Raw genomic sequence first — 19,583 nt, 5'->3', positions numbered from 1 at the left:
AAATGCGTTTTTTGCAGATACTTGAAAGTCCGCCTAACCCAATGAAACCAGGTCTTCTTGTGTGTTTCTGATGTATGCCAATAAATGTTTACTACTGTTAAAAGTTGTGTGGGAATTGACTAATGATGCAATGTATCCTCTAGGCAAAACATCTAAAAGCATGTTTAAATAAACCAAACTATTGTTGTTTGTTCCTGATGCATGCCTGTAAATTATCAGAATTTCTTTACTTATTTATGTCCAAGAAAAAGAGTTTGCTTTAATAAGAACGTATTTCTTATATATAAACAAATGATATCCAAGTTTATGAATTTGTTGGTATTATTTCTGAGAACTATACCACATTTGAAATTCTTTAATATTTTGAAGCAAGTTATATATATTTCATTAACAGAATTAGACACTTTCTTGCATTGCCAAAATAAAGTACCAGAAACATTTGTCATGTATGTGTTATCAGATGCATTATTTTATGGCATTTGATTTATTCAGAACCATTTACCATCACTGATAATTTATTTAAAATCTATGTAACTAACCTAAGGGCATTTTATACAGTTGATTGTCATTGAGACCTTAAAAGGTAAGGCAGTCAGAGTTCAACAGCTACTATTTGACAGTAGCCAGGGTGATTCCTATTAAGGCTAATTTGCATAGAATAGTTTGACTGGCTGTCCAGGTTGCTCATTTCAGGGGCAGTCTCTAATTCAACTTATTTGATAATTCCACATTCAAGACAAGATCCACACTCCACAGTACAACAGTGTCATTTGGATGTTGTACCAAACTAATCTAGATCAAGATTTATAAATATGTCTGTGCTTATTTATGTGTGGTTTTTAACTCAGTCCACTCATTATATACATATTTGTCATTCGCTTGTATCATTCTGAAAGGACAAGTAACAAAAATATGTTTTGAAATATATATGTAATAACCTTTAATATGCCCAATTATATTCAGCTGGCCCAGTTAAAATGTGCTGTTGTGAAGGCAATTGCACCATGCGTAACAATATTATAAGTAGTAACACCTGAACTGCAAATATTTTCAAACTCTAAACATATAATAACATGAGAATTTTGAAATTTAATTTCATTGTTTCCAATAAAACATAACCTTAGCTATTGATCGATGATGAACTGAAGAATACAAATCAGTATATGAATGAACTAAATCCTTATTTCCAACTTATTTCCAAATCAGCAAACAGTGAAGAACAAAAATGGTGTGACACATGCCACATGGGGGCATCTATATTTAGAAACAGGGATTTTCTTATATAACAACTCACACTGTCTAGCTTTGTTACAACAGTGCAAGTATAGGATTGCAAATTTATGGATTTAATATTTGTCTGTTTACTGGTAATACTATCTTGCATTCATTAGATTTTATTTCCTTAAGTGCTTTGTCAAATTTTCACAGAATTGAGTGATGTGAGAAAACAAATTTAACCTGATTGTGCTTCTTGAATTCCACAATATAGCATGGTCCCATATGTTTCTGACCTAAAAACTCTTATTTTTAGACTAAATCTTCTATCATATAATTTTTAAACTTTGCTTTCTACAAATTGTATTTTTTCCTTAATTCATATACCCAATGAATTACAATGAAGCATTAATTTCTAGACACATTAATATCACAGTGATAACAAATACTTTGGAGAAATCAATAAAAAATTTGACTAGTGTGGCAATTGCATATGACACACCCTGACTAGAATGCAGATGATTAAAAGATCATGTCTATGCTGAGAACCATTCAGCAAGAAGTTAGGCAAGTTTGAACAACAGTATCATCCAATCTCCAGTGAGTGCAAAGATGAATTCTAATGACAATACATCACTGTCAAACCCATCACTGAACTATCTAGAGTATTGGAAGCTGCATCTAGTTAAGACCATATTCCACTGTCCAAGGCAGAACTTCTGTGTATGTTCTTTACTTAATATCTGTGCAGTTGTAATTATTTTATCTAGTCATTTTCTAAGGGCTTTTACAAGTAGATAACTTACATACAATTGTATGACTGCTTGTTTGGGTCACATATACTGCCCCTCCCCCTTGTGACCTCAAGCACATATATTTATTCTCAGACATGCCCCTCACAACCCAACACTTTCTCGAAGGCTGGCAAGCATGCAGATGAAATTTAAATTCTAGACAACTTAATGTGTCCTTCAGCTATATTAATTTATGATAAGTAAATTGGAGGACATAGGTGTAGAATTTATATTAATAATTAGAGCCCTGCTCAAAAAGAATGTTAGAGCTTTATACTAATCATGTTCACCTGTCAATCAACTGAATGGAAATGCCAGATAACTTTACTGGGCATTGTTGGATTGAAACAAAATTTAGTATGCAGCCTTGCAATGATTGCCTATCCTCCTGAATTTGGTTTTTGCTGCATATCTTTTCCAGTGGTTGTTGAATTTCATAAGAATTGGTCAGAAAGCTTTATATTGATTTTACTGTGAATGAGATTGATTTCTAGTGTTCCACATCCACATCTTTTATATAGAAGTTATGCTCCATGATTGTCCATCGTAATGGCTTTGGTTTCAGTTACATATCCTGCCAAAGGTTGTTGGATTTCATTCAGATTTGGCACATAAATTCACATTCATGTTTTTAATATATTTTACATTGGCATCATGACATCAGTTTCTGCAGCATACTTTCACAAAGGGTTGCAGCCAAATTCAGAATGCAATTTTATACTGATGAGACTTTGAATGCGTTTAATTACCAGCATTCCACAACATCATTTACAGAAATTATGATCCTAATTTTTCCAGTTTCCTGACTTTGGTTTTCAGAGCATATCTTTGTCAACATTTGATGGATTTCAAACCAGATTTGATACATGGCTTTAAATTGATGAGACCTTAAATGAATCTGACTTGTAGAGTTCCATGACTTCATTAACTCCTTTCCCTTTTTCTGAACTTGGTTTCTTCAGCATAACTATGTTAAGGATTGTTGGATTTCAATCATTTTTGTCCACTTCATTTGCAGTAGTTATGGCCCCTGGTTGTCCATCCTCATAACTTTGGTTTCTGCAACATTAGTGTACAAAGGATGGTTGGATTTCAACCATTTTAGTCGCACACCTTTAGGGTGATGAAACAGAGAATGAGTTTCCCCTCAATGCCCATCTTCTTCTAAACTTGGTTTCCAAAAAATGTTCTTTCGTTTAAGGACCAGTCATGCAAAATGTAGTGAGTGTGGTCACTTTTCAGTACACCCATCATTAATTGCTCCAATTTATTTTTTAGGTATCCTGTGGCTTCAAGCATAGTGCAGTAGTTACAGCTGATGGGAAGTTGTTCACCTTTGGTAATGGTGACTATGGTAGACTGGGTCTTGGTTCCACCTCCAACAAGAAACTGCCAGAAAGGGTTACAGCTCTTGATGGACAACAGATGGGCTACGTATGTTAAAATTTTGACAGTACACTTTAAAACCTGTCCTGAGAGACACCAGGAACAAAACTTGAGAAATATTATTATGTTTAGACTGTGGCCCAATTAAATAATTCTGTTTGATTGGGTAACCTCAGATTATTGACCAATTTGACATCAAAATTTTATATATGAATTGGAGGTAGGCCATTTTGTACAATTTATTTAGCACATATCTAAAAAATACAACATTATAACAACTGGTAAACAATTTCTCAGAAACCTTTTTTTATAAACAGCTTTTTGTTGGTTTCAGTTTTTATTTGGATATTTTGAGAAAGAATATAGGTTGACAGTTTGACATGTCCACTGGACTTTTTATTAGAAGAAATATGAGGGTTTTGTCCACTTGATTTATGTAGAGAATAGCTATTTTTATCTTTCCTAGTCATATACCAGAAGAGCTTATGGCATGTTATGGCATGGTCTTTTGTGTATCTACCAGCATCTCTCTGCCCATTTGCGTTACTTTCTTAATGCCATTCATTCTGAAAATGCTACTCTTCAAGCATCTAAGATGGTCACTACAGCAGCCATCTTGTAAATCATGTTTGTCACTACTCCTTTTGAATGAAAGTCATATCATGGGGCTTCTTCTTATGATATCTAGTTGGTTGTAAATAAAAATGATGCTGTGTTGACATTCAGTATGACCACCAAAATAGTCATCTTGAAAACCTTGTTATCAGTAAGGACAAATGCTGAATTTTTCATAATGAGGGAGTACCCTTTTTCAAGGATCTGTGACATCATCGTAGTTCATGATATTGCTACTCCATTTGAATGGAAAGTCGTATCAGCATGGGGTTTCATCAGAAGACTTTTTTTGGCATCTAGTTGGTCCTAAATAAAAATGGTGCTGCTCAGACATCAACTGTTGTCACTACACTAGCCATCTTGTACAAATTTAATCACTACTCCTGAATGGATGGTCAGCATAGTCCTTTCACAGTCAGACTTCTTATGATATCTAGTTGGTTCTAAAAGAAATTGGTTCCAATCTTGCTTCAGATAGAGCTACCATGGTGGTCATCAAATGACTTGGGGTTTTAACCACAAGATTTTTTATGATGCCTAGTTGGTCCCAAATGAAAATGGTTCTACTTGGAGAATCAATATGGCTGCCATAGTGACCATCTTGAAAATATTTTTGTTGCTACTTCTTCAGAATGGCTGATCATATCGGCATGAAATTTCTACTAAAAGATTTCTTATGAAGTCTAGTTGGTCCTAAATGAAAATGGTTCTGCTTGGACATCCAGTACGACCATCAAAGTAGACTTCTTTTAAATCTTGTTACTGCTACTCCTCTTGAAAATCATATTGACATTGGGTTTTCACCAGAAGTCTTATGATGTTAGTTGGTTGTAAATAAAAATGGTTCTGCTATTGTTCCTGAATGGATGGTCATATCAAGATGGAGTTTTCAGAGACTTCTCATTAGGTCTAGTTGGTCTTATATGAAAATGGCATCATTCTGACATCCAATAATGTTTAAAATCTTGCTATGCTACTCCTCTTGAACAGAAAGCCATACTGGCATGTCTAGTTGGTCCTATTTAAAAATGGTTCTGCTAGGACACCAGTGATTTTAAGTGCCAGAATCTCACAAGAGCAAATAATCAAAGTTGATTGTTTCTAAAATCACCTTCAGAATAATGTTTTCCACAAACAAAGTAATGTGTTCAGTATGCACATGAGACATGAATATTTGATAATAGTAATTGCTGGAATTCACTTGATTATGCAGAAATATTTGTTTACAGGTGTCCTGTGGTTTGAACCACACTTTGTGTGTGTCTGCAGATGGTAACACAGTTTGGGCATTTGGTGATGGAGATTATGGGAAGCTGGGATTAGGCAACACAGCAGGCAAACTTGTCCCAACCAAGGTTGAAGACTTGCAGGGGCTTGGGGTTAAGAAAGTTGCAAGTGGGGCACAGTTTTCTGTGGCTCTTACCAAGGATGGCAGAGTCTTTACATGGGGGCAAGGTAGGTTATACTGCAGAACAACCACCCTTTCTGCAATAAAGCCATAGTCAGTCAAGACAGATGTTTTCTCATAACACTCCACAATCAGTAAATCTCCCAAGACAGACAGGTTGTCTCATAGCCATGTTCTTTCTAAGCAGGTTTAACTGAATTTAGATAATGCTGTAAATAATAATAATTTATAATGTTATATATAGAAAATGAAATTCCAGGCAGATTATGCATATTTGCAGTGTAAAATGGTCACAGTTTCATGAGAGACTAAATGTTTACTAAATGTATACTATCCTGCCATTATTTATAATGTAAAGAATGTCTTGTGATTTCACTTTCATTGGCAGACTTGCAAAATGGTCTGTGTCTGTGAACTATTTGGCTTTTAGGGAGTTTATTCCCTCCATGTTTATGACATAGTGTCCATTCTCTTTTACTAGATATAGTTTGTGTTACCATTAACAATTGTATGATATTACTAAAATTAGTAGCTATATAGATCCACTGACCTTGTTGGGTAAATTTTATGTAAAAAAAACTCAGATTTTGGTAACTGTGTAGGCATTTTGTAGTAATATCCTATGGTTATTGTTACATTGATGATAGTACTTGAAATAATAGGATATAATGATTTTAAAAGGAGACTACCACAGTAATTCATGAAATAATACTTTAAATGTCAATTTTAATTCTCAAATAACATATAAAGAAAAGAAATATTAGAATAATAATATAAGATTATTGAGAGCATTCGGTTTACAGTAGTTGAAAGGACCATGAATAACAGTATCTTTGGAGATGTGTTCTGCTATCTGATCTGTATCAATAAGTATCACCTCAACTGTCCAAATCATAAGTCTTTTCAGTACTTTGATTTGATTTGCAGAACCAGGTTACACTCACTTTTATATATTTCATACAATGTTATCAGGTACACAAAATCTTCTTTATATAGCTATTATTGTTGTTAGTTTTCAAAACTTTGTATCTTATTGTTCTTGTTGTTTGAAAATGTACCTTGGATTCCATTATTACATTAAGTCTTTTCATCATTTTACATATATTAATGGTACATCTCCAACTGAAACTATCCCGGGGGGGGGGGAATAAACAAAATAAGCTCAATATCAACTGAAAGTTTTGTTTATAGGTATGACTACAGGGCAGTAATTGAGATTAGAATGTTGATTATAACAGCTCATCCCTTCACCTTTACAACTTACCATTTATACTTGCTTATAAGACAAGTCCAACTGCTTACTGCACTAACCAAAATTTGCCATTACATAATGTGCCAGCAGATCTGGGTCTGTGCTGTTTGTTAGGAGTAATCAGTGGAACAAACATCATGGAGCCTGATCTGTAGGCACATTATGCTACAGGACATATGGATCTTTGTTGTTTGCAGTTTGACTCAGCTTACATGTGAGTACATGTTGTAAATAAAGTTCTGTTCCAGTAAGTCAGGCATGGATCCCATTTTTTAAAACTTGAAAATACCCCAGATTTGACCACTAGTGGTTGAACATGAAGAAAATTGTGATTAAAATTGGTAACTGATCTCTTGATATATTGCATGTTCAAAAATGGTAGATAAGACATGGACAGTTTAATCAACATTATGAAATTCTCAACTTTTAATAAGAAGTTATATATTTCGATAAATTTTCTTTCCAAACAGCAGTCTTAGTATGCCATAAATAACAATATTCAGTGAACTTTTGATCAATGAAAATGTCACTTACGTCTACTTGAGGCAGCACATTATTAAATAAATACCAATTAAATAAGTTATATTGAGTGAGATTTATGTTTTAATTCTATCTTTTAGTTTTGGTTTATGCATAATCATCATAAGAGCAAGTGTTTGCATGAGAACCTAATTAAGTGCCAACCATGTTTTGATATCTGACTGGTGGAAGTATTTTTATATTGCTGCACTGAATTAAAACCAGACCAGTATTATCATGTTAATTATGTCTTTTGTATCAAATAAAGGCCTGTAAATACTATTTGCTTAAGAGGTAGCAGCCCTAGTCATGGGTTAGGAGAATTCATTTCATTTGATTAATTGGATGCTGTTATAAATGTTATTGTGTTTATAATATAATCAAACTACCTTAAAGTAGCTTACTCATTCGCCAATGTTATCAAAGATAGTTAAACAACCAAGCAAAATGAGTACACATACACCGCTCCCTCGATAACTCGCGCCCGGATAATTCGCGATCCCGCTTATAACGCGGTGTCCGTCTTGGCTCCCGATTTTTTTCCAGAGAAAATGTATTTAAAATATCTTTAAAATATGCTGAACATGAAAAAATTACGATAAGAATTGATAAATTAAACCGTGATACATTGCTCGTTTTATCATCAAAAATGGTGATTAATGCCCGTAAAAATATAATCCATATTTTGAAATTTGCAAGTTCTAAAGAAGAAGTAATTTCAGAGGTCTCGAAAACGCTTAATTACGCGTATTTGGATGCCAATTTTTGATCTGGGACGCAGAAAGTCACTGAGGCAGGAGTCCTCTGTATGCATGTAATAGGTGCACGGGAAAATTCAAAGATTTGCCGGTCCTGTTTCAGCCACCTGCTTTGTGGGAAAATGTGTTGATCAGTTAACTGTGCTGATATTTAAAATGACAGAATTCAGTGACTGAAAGACTCTTTGATGTACTGTTGCCATTTTATAAGAGTACATTAAAAAAAAGAAAAAAAAAGAACATGATGCAAGAGCTAGGCGGCTAGTTCAAAGGCTTTGACTAGCGGCCGAGTGACGATTCTAACTGGAGTAACACAAGTGTTGAAAGTGATGCAGACACAAATGTTGCACCCCCCACTCCTCTGCACAGGAAGCAATCAAATATTTTGATATTGCCATAAGGTGGCTGGAGACCCAAAATGTTGACTACGTAAAGCTCATGCAGTTGACAAATCTGAGGGATTTTGCTCGGCGGCAGAGAAACCAAGGAGTAACACACAAAATAACTGATTTTTTCAAAAAGTGAATTGATATTTGTCAAGCGTGGCACAAACGGCAAGTATTAACTTGTTCTAATTTACATTGTTTTAAATTTGTAGACCAATTAAATATGTTAGTACTGATTAACCCTTGTTTTTTTTTGGTTTTTTTCCATTTTACTTCTATCACATTCAAATCTATTTATCTATCGTTCGATCGACACTGTTTCTCGAAAAGAGTCGATCTTTTGTATATAAAAAAAACGTCTAATTTGGATCAAACAATAAAACTAGAATGTATCCAATTCAACTTAAAAATTAGTGACGTAGTACATAATGTGTGAAGTGGTACACATGTTAAGCGAACGGAAACCACGTGGAATAATGTTTTCGATGATCGCCTCAATATACTGTAATTTGTCCTGAAATTAATCGAGGGAGTGGTGTACTTGGTGATGTAAAAACTAAAGAGCATTGTTTCACAGGTACAGTTCATTGTGGAGAAGCAAGTTTTAGAGTTTGTAAGGAACTTAAAATTCCTGAATTGGCACTCTTAGATTTCCATAAGGATTGGAATAAGTTCACTATTACTTGCAGTGATATGCCAGCATCAATATTTTACAACAAGAACAATAAAAATATGAGGTTTGATGTTGACAGTTTCATGAAATAATTTTCCCTTGTTTTTGAAAAAAAGGAATCTTGTTTGGTTTGAATGTACAACTAGTCTTGTTCAATGCTCTGTTTGATCCTTTTATTGCAATGTTGGGACCTTGCAAAGCAGGTAACCAAACTTATCAACAACAACAAAAGGCAGTGATGTAATACACAATGTATTCGTGTACATATGTAGGTTGCTGAGACCCAGTGGAATAATCTTAATGATCTTTGAGAGCATGGGCATCTTGAAAATAAGGGTAGTTGATACAAAAAATGACCAGCTGCATTATAAAAAGCACTTTATTGACAATTACTCAAAATGCATTTATAAAAGGAATATTTAGCCATTAAACAGCCCAGTTGCCTTACATCCAACCCATGAGGTTTTCTCGATGTTCAGCAGGTATACCATCCCTTCCTATCTTTTTGAGGTCCCTTGGTAACTTGTGCCCTGGCTTATACTGCATAGTTTTTGGACCCCGACTGTCTGCTGTTTATACATGCTACATGTAACAGGCATACACTGAAGTGGGTTTTTTTCTTTCATTTTTGTTCAAGTTTCAAAGATTACTGAATAATAAACTTTTTAGGTGTCTGCCGTTTTGGGAGTAAATGCCTTATATTTAGCATGACACCATGTTATGGCAGGTCAACATCTTAAAAATAAATTTCTACATTTCATCATTGTGATTGAAGATTTTGCAGTTAAATTAGATTTTTCAACAAGCCTGATGGCTGATGGGCACCTCACTTTAATGTCCTGTATATAATGCTCACCTGCCTTCACTCAGCAGCAGCCAGGTGTTTCCTAACCAAACAATGGTTTCTTAAGCAGTCACCTGAGTATATTGCGAGAGGTCATGGGTTTGAACCATGGCTGAGTCATACCAAAGACTTAAAAAAATGGTACTAACAGCTGCCTCACTAGGCGCTCGGCATCAAGAGATTAGTGTTAGGACTGGTTGGTCTGGCGTCAGGATAATATTGACTGGGTGGGACATCATGGTACATGTCTGCAGCATGATGCCCAATTGCTCTTCATCACTATAAACAGTTACACTGCAGACATTGTAGTGATATGACTGAAAAATTGTTAAAGCTACATTAAAAATCCAGATCACACATGCACACTCACTTGAGTGTATCTACATTGACCTTTCAGTCTGTGCAAACTGAATTTTTTGCCTCATGAGGAAGGCATTATTTAGGTAAAGGAATATAATGTAAATTGATGTGCAGACATTTTTTATCTCACCTGTACTCATAACTGCAGCCATGTTGACAGTGTAACTCAAAAGTATCAATATGTCAGGTTTAAAAACAATGCAGTTTTTATCATTAGAGTAGAGAGTTAAAGCATTTCATTTGCTCTGTGGTTGGAAAAGTAGTTATCACAGCAGAAATGGAAGTCAGCTTTTGTGTTATTGTGATAGGTATAGTTAAATATCTTCGTCTATTTGCCTGTGATTTGAAGTTATCTCTGAAAAAGTTCATCTTTGAGAAGAGTTTAGAGTTACATCCCTTTTCATTAGGGTTAGGGATCATTCAAAATTCAAAGCATGTCTGTAAAGGCAGGTGTAGTTTTTGTTCATTGGTCCCAACAACATACAGCGTTTGATTTTCTGATCATCACAGGCTTAGCACATGAGCTGTCTTTTGATCTTGGTGATTTGAGCATCTGACTAACCCAGATATTACTTTTATACTATAAATAACTTACATCAGTGTATATTTTTAAGTCAGTGATGATTTCTGTGCTAAAATTAATTAGGATAGAGTATTTTAGTGTGGAACATATATTTGAGACATAACCACTTTTACCCATAATTATGATTTTGTTTTTCGGTTTACATAAAGCAAAACTTGATAATGTAATAATAATAGTAGTAATAATGAGAATAATGTTTGGTGCAAGGTATTTGTTCAAAAATCAATTATAGAAGTTGAACCTGTATACAGTAGTCACCTGAGTGCAATGTCCAGTTTTGCCTATTCCAGTGAGTGGATGCCAGTGATAGGTATCAGTGTATATCTATCACTCTCTCTCTGTCTGTCTGTCTGTCTCTCTCTCTCTGAGGTAAGATGAGAAGGGCATGGGTGTCATGAGAATTTTTTGTTATGCCACCACATTGTATTGGGTTTGGTTGATTATACCATGTGGCAGCAAAATTCTGTTGGCTGATGTTCTGCATGGATTGTTTGGTGATATTTTTTTAAAGAATACAACAGATCTTGTCAAATTATTACCTCAACCTATTTAATTTGGCACTAAAGCTTTGTAGTACTTCAAGAAATTGGTTAAATTATTGTAAACTTTTGGGAGCCGCACCACATGCCAAACTCATGGCAGTATTTTATCATACTGTTAATTCCAGTGATCCACATTCAAAGATTATCTGTAATGAAGAATTTATAATTGATGTTCTGTTTTACTGTTCAGGAAATGTGGATACATTTATGTATTTAAGTAAGTTAAACAAATATGTTTGCAGATATACATGGCTGCTTTATCATACTCAGAGTGGTTGGTTATTGGGTATTGTCAGTGATTAAACATTGTGAACATTTCACATAGTCACTAATGTTTTCATTTCAGATCGTTTAATTGGTCAGCCATATTCAAGAAGCCGAAATCATGCACGACCTCAGCTGGTTGTGACACTTGCAGGATATTTTATTGAGGACATAGCTGTTGGTGCAGAGCACACTGTGGTCCTAACAAGTTCAGGAGAGGTCTGGGCATGGGGCAACAATACAGATGGACAGTTGGGCCTTAGCCACACAAACTCTCCAATAAGGGAACCACATCTGGTGCCTGGACTAGGGGGGCACACTATTCGTCAGGTCAGCAATTTTCTTAATTTATGATAAAAACAATTCTACATATTTAGATGTAGAATAGTGCAGAAAATACATCTGTCCATGTATGAGCATGATATTACATTATTTTGGTAATCGAGAAAATAAATTGAGTTTGCCTTAAGGTCCTCCTGAATTTCTTGTTTTTCTGTGCAACTGCTCTTAGAATGGCAGACCAGCCAATAACACGCTTTTTCGTTTGATTGGGTTAACTCATTTCTTTCATAGATTCTTTGTTGAGGTTACCATGTTAAATGTCTCAACAGTTTACTTGCTATCTTTATGTCAGATAGTTTTGTAGTTTTTATCTTAATATGGAAATGGTCCTTGCACAAATTGTCATTCAAGAAACTATGCTTTTTTAATATCCCTCCCAATCTTCAAAGTTTTCTTGAACATATCCAGGTGATTCTTTGCAATTTACAGACATTTATGAATCATATATGGTATAATAGTTTGATTTAGAATTATTTTAAAAGTTTACTTATTTTTATGTTATTTGTATAATAGGCTGTTGCAACTAATACATAGTACAGTGGATGACTTGTACTTTGGTGTAATGTGATAAATAGAGCAAACCAGTGCAAAAAAAATGACCTAAGATGTGTTCTCATTTACCATTGCATGAACCAGAGCTGGGGATTGAACCCAAACCACTCAGGCTTGAAGTGTGTGTGTTGCCACTGGACTATTCATCTTTAATTTCAGAATTCAAAAAAATCATTTCAGATATCAGCTGGAAAGACCCACACAGCAGCGTGGACTTCCCCACCACCACCTGCTCGAATTCCTGGCATCCCTGCTCCTCTTCAGCTGGGTATCCCTGATTCCATCCCTCCCCAGTATGCAGGGTTGGTAGACAGTGATCTGAAGGAAGTTCGGGGTAGACTGAGATTGCTGCATCATTATTCTGACCTTATTTACTCATCATGGAGGCTGCTGAGATTGCCACCTAAAAAGGTCTGTAGACTTTTTCACAAATTATGCATGCAAGCCTTCAGCAAGAAAATTGGCAATCAGAATACTGCTAGTCCCTCAAAAAATATTTGACAGATCTCGTGTATTCTTCATGAATGTCTGTTTTTATTATTTTTATTCATACTATGTCATATACATGTATTTTGACATTGCACCTGAAAATGTATAGGTTGTTTTTGTGTTATTCACTTTCATTAATCAGACATTAATGTTGGATCATTGTTACGTTAAGGATGGAGGGATGTTTGGGTCTTAGCAGCAAGATGTCAGCAGCATGTTTTGACTTTGTTGAAAGCTGGCTCATTTCATGTAAAGTTTTTCGATCATTGATATATATATATATATATATATATATATATATATATATATATATATATATATATATGATAAAATTATATGCATTAATTAATCCTTTGCCAAAAAAATAGTAAATTGACATAATTGTCATAATTATATGGCATGACTTTATGCTTCTCCCAGTGAAGAATAATGGAGAATATTTTGCAAAACAATGTCTTGGAAATTAGCATCAGATGTGGTCATTACAATACCTGCCAGCATCCCAAACTGTGCTGGGGGTGTGGTTTTGAGATGTAAGATGTGTTTTTTTTTTAGATCTGAAAGTATTGGTGGGTGGGGGCATTGTGTGCAAGCAAAAATGTAACATTCTAAAACAAGTTTATCTACTATACAAAGCGTATTGAAAATGACTGGCATTTCAGATTTAGATAAAGAAAAGAAAATATCTATTTTGTTTGAAGCATTTGATGCACTTTCAACCAGAAGATATGAGCTGTCCATTAACTTTCATGGAAGTTTAGTTTGAACTAGGAAACATTTAATTCTTTCACCTCTTGACAACATATTATTTTCAGCTAGTATAATTAGTTCAGTTTATTACAAATCAGAACATTATTTTTTCTAACATTTTAGAGGCCAGATTTTTTTCCGAAAATCCTAGCCCCTCCCCAGTTAAATGGTCTGTTTGTTAGTATTATCAGATACCACCAGACAGACATATGCACACACACACTCACATAATCACATCACACAGACGTCAAATAAAATGGAAACAAAACACCAAATGTATGTCCTCAAAATGTATTGAATATAGGAATACTGGCATTCTTTACTGCTGTCAGTAGTTTAGTAGGTTTTTTTAAGGTGATACTGGTGTCATTACAGTTCACTGTTGTACTTATGAGAGTCTGGATGGTGCTGTTTTGAGTTGAATTTTTTTCAGCATAGAAAATGATCTGTTTGCATCTGCATTGCTGTGAGGGAATGTCAAACATACATGTTATCTATCAGTTAAGCAGTCAGTAAAAGGGTGGTTGTTTATCTCTAACTTGCATTTTAATCACCTTTATTATTTAATCAGCTGTATTAAACTGCTCTGAGGTAATAGTTTTCTTTGAGCATTAAGCACAATTGTTTACTGTTTATACAAGTTACAAGCATGTTTCTTGGTGTCAAGAAAAGTCTCTCTCTTTCTCTCTCTCTCTCTCTCTTGTTCTTTGGTGTGGGGGTGGGTGTAAAAACTAGTGTTTTTCATGTGACATGTTGTGTTATGGTAGGTATGCATTACTGACAAAATTTTGTTTGTCCCAGTAAAATTGACATTTTTTGGCAGAACAAAACAAACAGCAAGGCCTGCTAGTCATTAAGTTGATAAATGTGTGGTTAAAAAGCCGTACAGTTAAAGTGTTTGAAATCGGCATTTTCTAGAAGAAATAACAAAATTCTGTCTTATTCATCCAGAACACTTATTATGGAAACCAAATGTATACTGTTATTATGCATGCATATCACAGTGTTAACAAACCAGAGTGAAACATACAATTATACATAACTTCCAATAACTAACTCATAGATTAGCAAAGCAAAGTGTTAAGTAGGTGTGCTTACTTCCCCATGGTTTCTAATTAGGTAGTTTGTACCTGGCCAGAACTATTTACACCATACCTAACAACATTTACAATTGTTGCTGGGAGAAAATGCAGCTTTAATTGTACTTGTATGAAGTTGTAGATTATCTCCGGCTTGTTGTGAGATCAAGGTTTTTTATTGAAATTGAGAGTCATTTAATTTCACTGGTAATATCCATCTATTAAATAATATTTTAAATTTTTTTGGTGATGGTAGGAGGAGTTAACAAAGTTTGAGTGTGGCCTGGCTGGAATTGTAGATGGACCACTGCGCTCACTGCTTGCTCCAAGAGTATACACACTTCCCATGGTAAGGTCTATTGGGAAGACCATGGTACAGGGGAAGAACTATGGACCACAGATCACTGTGAAAAGACTGGCCACCAGGTACTTTAACTTGTGTACATATCAATTTAAGCATAGACAATCCATGGTAGTCATTTTGATCTCCATTGTCATATTTTTATACCCCCTAAAATTTTGATGGGATACATAGTAATCTTCATGTCTCTCCATACATACACAAATATCATTCCACCCAGCTCACAATCTCGTTAACACAACTATAGTCTGAATATACCTCCCTGTTTGTCTTTACCCTCATACTGATTTAAAAAACAAAAAGCACAAATGAGATAAAAGATGCACAGAATTTAGTTCATTCAGTGATTTATAATTTCAAGCCTGATTATGACCAGAGGGCCTTAACACCAAACAGAAGGGGGCACCAAGTGGGTGAGTCGTTTAAAGCACTCTTTGTTACGGATCACTGCCATCTCGACTCTGCCTGCGGGGGTTTGAGTCTCAGATTCAGCCAATGTGGGTATGTGAGAAAGCTTGCCAGTTGCTTCTCAAGGGTAGGTGGTTCTTTCCGGGGATTTCTCAGGTTCTTCCTCCACCATTAATACTGGCCGCCATGTGTAGCCTATCGTGTGCTGAAAAATGGTTTTAAACCCTACAACAACAACAACAACAACAAAACAGAAGTTTTCAGTGTAAAAGAGAACCCTGCCTGCCAGTCATTTCCAGTTCCTGGACAAGTCCATTTTTAGCATAGGGGTTTATGTACAGCTACACATGTATGTACATAGAAGGATAATACTACATCATCTGCTTGCAATATTTACATCATCGAATCAGATAAAGGAAAAGAATGAGAACTTTAAATTTGCCTTTCACATTGATATAACAAGTGGTGTAATTTCTATGTACATGTGTTCAAAGGGATATGACTCTAAACTCTCAACCTTATGGTAAGTTATGGAATTAACCAGCAGTTACCAAATAAGATGAACTGTGTCACTCTGTTGTCTGAGGAAAATAGACTTGCCCATAGTGTATGCAATATGGCAAGGTGTAAGTATGGAAACTCTGTTAAGCATGAAATTTGTAGACGATGCCATTGTTAGGGCCACTCTGGTCACAGTTCAGTTAGAAATTAAAAATCAACGAATGAATTGACTAAGTTCTGTGCATTTTTTATCACATTAAAGATTTTCATTTTTGAAATCGGTAGAGGGGTACAAACAAATGGGGATTTATGTAAAAAATATAGTCCATGGTTTTAATGGATTGCCATGAAACTTCATAAATATTTTGCTCTTTACCTGAAGACATGAATTTTGACAAATCACTTCGCTTCTGCAGTTTTAGTGTTATTTCCCTTTTCATCTTGTAGCACTATATGACAAAATCTCAATAGCAGGATTAGCCCCCCAGTTTTTCAGAGCATATTATATAGTAATGTTAACCATTTTTTGTTTCTGTGCAGTAAAATTCACATTTTCCACCATCTACAATTACCCAGATGGCTTCATCTTGGGGTAATTAAGACCCCTGTTGGATTCAGGGCTAAAAGCTCAAAGGTCAGAGTTACTGATTAAAAGAAGAAATTAGTTTATGTGCAATAACTCAAATTGTCCATCATCTTCAGTTACCAAAACTTTGTACATGGCATGCATTTGGGGTAAAGAAGAACCCCATTGATCACTATGTTATAAAATGAAATGTGGGGTCAATGCGACTGAAAAAAAAGAAAATTGTTTCTTCTCAATAATTGAAGTTCAGTTGTGATGCTATTTTCAAGGTCAAGGTCACCACACCGTAGTTAACACTTTCCAAACATTTCTATTCTGCTCTAAACCTTTACGTCATTTGAGATTGTGATGAAACTTGGTATATAGGTAAATCATTGCTAGATGGTGTGTTGTGAACCATATTAGGTGTCCTTTCAGTTCAGTATTTTAAGTTATACATTATATTTTCTATTCTACTCAATAACTTAATAGCTGTTTGAGATTAAGCATATGCAACATCATGTTTTGTACTACATTGGTGGTCTGATCTTTAAGGTCAATGTCATGGTGTTATATTCTGAAATTTTTTTATTCTTTTCTTTTCACTATATGTTTTGAGCCATTTATGATGAAGGGGTGAAATTTGATATGGTTATATGTCATTGCTAAATGGCAACAGTCCTTTCATCAAGGTCAGGGTTATAGGTCAGTGGTTATGTTTCAGTACAATTTACCTTTCTGCTTTCTAACTCTAATCTGTTCAAGCTAAATGGATTAAGCTTGGCATACGTATATATTATGAGTGGAAGGTGTGTTGCATTGTATGTTTGAGGTCTTATCCTGAAGGTCAAGGTCATAACTCAGTGTTGTAAGCTTCCATTTGTTTCTGCTATATGTCATAAAATCTGCTTGAAGTACAGTTAGAGCAAATGCCTTGGATGCGGGAGGTCATGGGTTCGATCCCCGGCTGAGTCATACCAAAGACTTACAAAAATGGTACTAACATCTGCCTCGCTTGGCACTCAGCATTAAGATGTTGATGTTAGGACTGGTCGGCCTGGTGTCAGGATAATGTGACTGGGTAGGACATCATGCTACATGTCTGCGGCATGATGCCCCAGTGCTAGATATCACTATAAACTGCCACACTGCAGACGTCATAGCGATATGACTGAAAAATTCTTATAGCTGCGTTAAAAATCCAAATCACACACACACACACACACATACACTGCTTGAAGTACAAGGAAGAACCAGTTGCGCTTATGCTTCTCCATTTGATAGTTTCTCTTGTAAGACAGTCAAGGTATCATCTCCAAGGTCAAGGTCACTATTCAACTTATTAACCCTTTTTCATCACTTTACCTGTAATGCTCTTTATGATTGGGCAATGAAAAACTTGGCTATTTTCACTATCCAGTAACTTGACAGCACAGTGGTAAAAGTCCTGGTCAGATTTCAAGATTGTAAATTTGTATGACCTCACCGTGATAGGCAAGAGACAAATATTCACAAAATTTTGATATTTGTCACTATTTTCACTAATTATTATCAGGTCACTAAAGTCACAAATAGGATGCAAATGTGCACTTATAACTTACCTCAGTATCTGTAACCTAGGTGGTTTTATTCACACTTTGAGTGTTCATTAAACCTACAGAAAATTGTGCATGCTATTTCATCTCTAGGACTAACCATACTTTGTCTGTCTCTCCCAAAGAACCAGGTAAAGTCTGTATTAATGACATTTTGCTTTAATGTCTTTTCTTAGGGGCAAGAAGTGTAGGCCTGTTTTCACACAGATTTCTCAACAAATTGTGAAATTGAGAGCAGAGGATCTCCGTCTACCAGCACGTGCATGGAAAGTCAAACTTATTGGAGAGGGTGCTGATGATGCGGGTGGTGTCTTTGATGACACCATAACTGAAATTTGTCTGGTGAGACAGATAGGTTGATTTAGTTGTGTTGTAGGAAAGGCTGTACATGCCCACCATTAAATGGAGCATATTATGTTATGATGTTGACCATCTGTCTATTACGAATAGTGTCTACACACAATAACTTGAGTTGTCCACCATCTGCAGTCATCAAACTTTGCATGTGGCTAGCACTTGCTCATAATCCAAGGATTTAATACTTGTCCAGGTCAATCCAGATTGGCTGTTTTGGTATGTTCTAGGAAAAGGTACATAACTCCCATTTCCATGGCATGATATAGCAAATAATGTGGCAAAAGTGCTGTTAAAAACAGTCACTCTAGGCTGAGAAGTTATTGTTGAAAGAAAAGATCTGCATTCCTTGCCACTTCAGAGTCATTGTCACCCACTTTACCATCAGTCTTTTCTGATCATATCAGCACTGAACAGACTACTTGGCCAGTACCAGCACTGTTTGGTAGCCCATGTGAACCAGCTTTGCAGAACCTGTCCCTTGTTGGGCTCCAAGTTGTGTGTGGAGCAAAGGTAACAAAATAGTAATCTGACATTATGCAAAAACCTGCTAGAATTTCAAACATCAGTGTGAAACATGGTTTCATAGGGATCAGGAATAATTCAACCAGCAAAACTGATGAGGAAGCTCATATATATCAGGGAAGTTGGTTATTTCTCATCATTGAATCCAATGATGTGAACAATAAAACTAACCAAACTTTCATCTTTTGTGGTAGCCAGAGTACTTCAGGTGTAAAAAAGTTAGTTCAGGCCAGCTGCTTGTAGAGTGTCAGATTAACCCTCCCCCCCCACACACACACCATTTTCATACTAATTATTTCATCCTATCAGTATGTTCAGTCACTTATAACATATATCAATCTAAAGATGTTCCAGACTTGTTCTTCATGTCTGGTTTAAGTCCTTTACTGATAATTTAATAAGCACATTTATGCAAAACGTCTCTGTTGATTACCATCTTGTCTTCATGGATTGAATTTGAGGA

General features: G+C 35.4%; 1 protein-coding gene across 1 annotated transcript in view; it reads left to right on the top strand.

Moving 5' to 3' along the window:
• LOC149801022 (putative E3 ubiquitin-protein ligase HERC1) overlaps nt 1–19,583 on the top strand; it is a 263,061-nt gene that overhangs the window by 211,197 nt on the left and 32,281 nt on the right. Inside the window, exons 66-71 of the mRNA XM_089955047.1 lie at nt 3,288–3,443; nt 5,240–5,465; nt 11,682–11,929; nt 12,674–12,904; nt 15,068–15,237; nt 18,418–18,583. Coding sequence (XP_089811173.1) covers nt 3,288–3,443; nt 5,240–5,465; nt 11,682–11,929; nt 12,674–12,904; nt 15,068–15,237; nt 18,418–18,583 — 1,197 coding nt within the window. The remainder of the gene's footprint in view (nt 1–3,287; nt 3,444–5,239; nt 5,466–11,681; nt 11,930–12,673; nt 12,905–15,067; nt 15,238–18,417; nt 18,584–19,583) is intronic.

This window comes from Sinohyriopsis cumingii, chromosome 4 (assembly GCF_028554795.1).
Source record: "Sinohyriopsis cumingii isolate HCF-2022 chromosome 4, ASM2855479v2, whole genome shotgun sequence".
NCBI classification, from domain to species: Eukaryota; Metazoa; Mollusca; class Bivalvia; order Unionida; family Unionidae; genus Sinohyriopsis; species Sinohyriopsis cumingii.
This window is presented reverse-complemented; position numbering and strand designations above follow the sequence as displayed.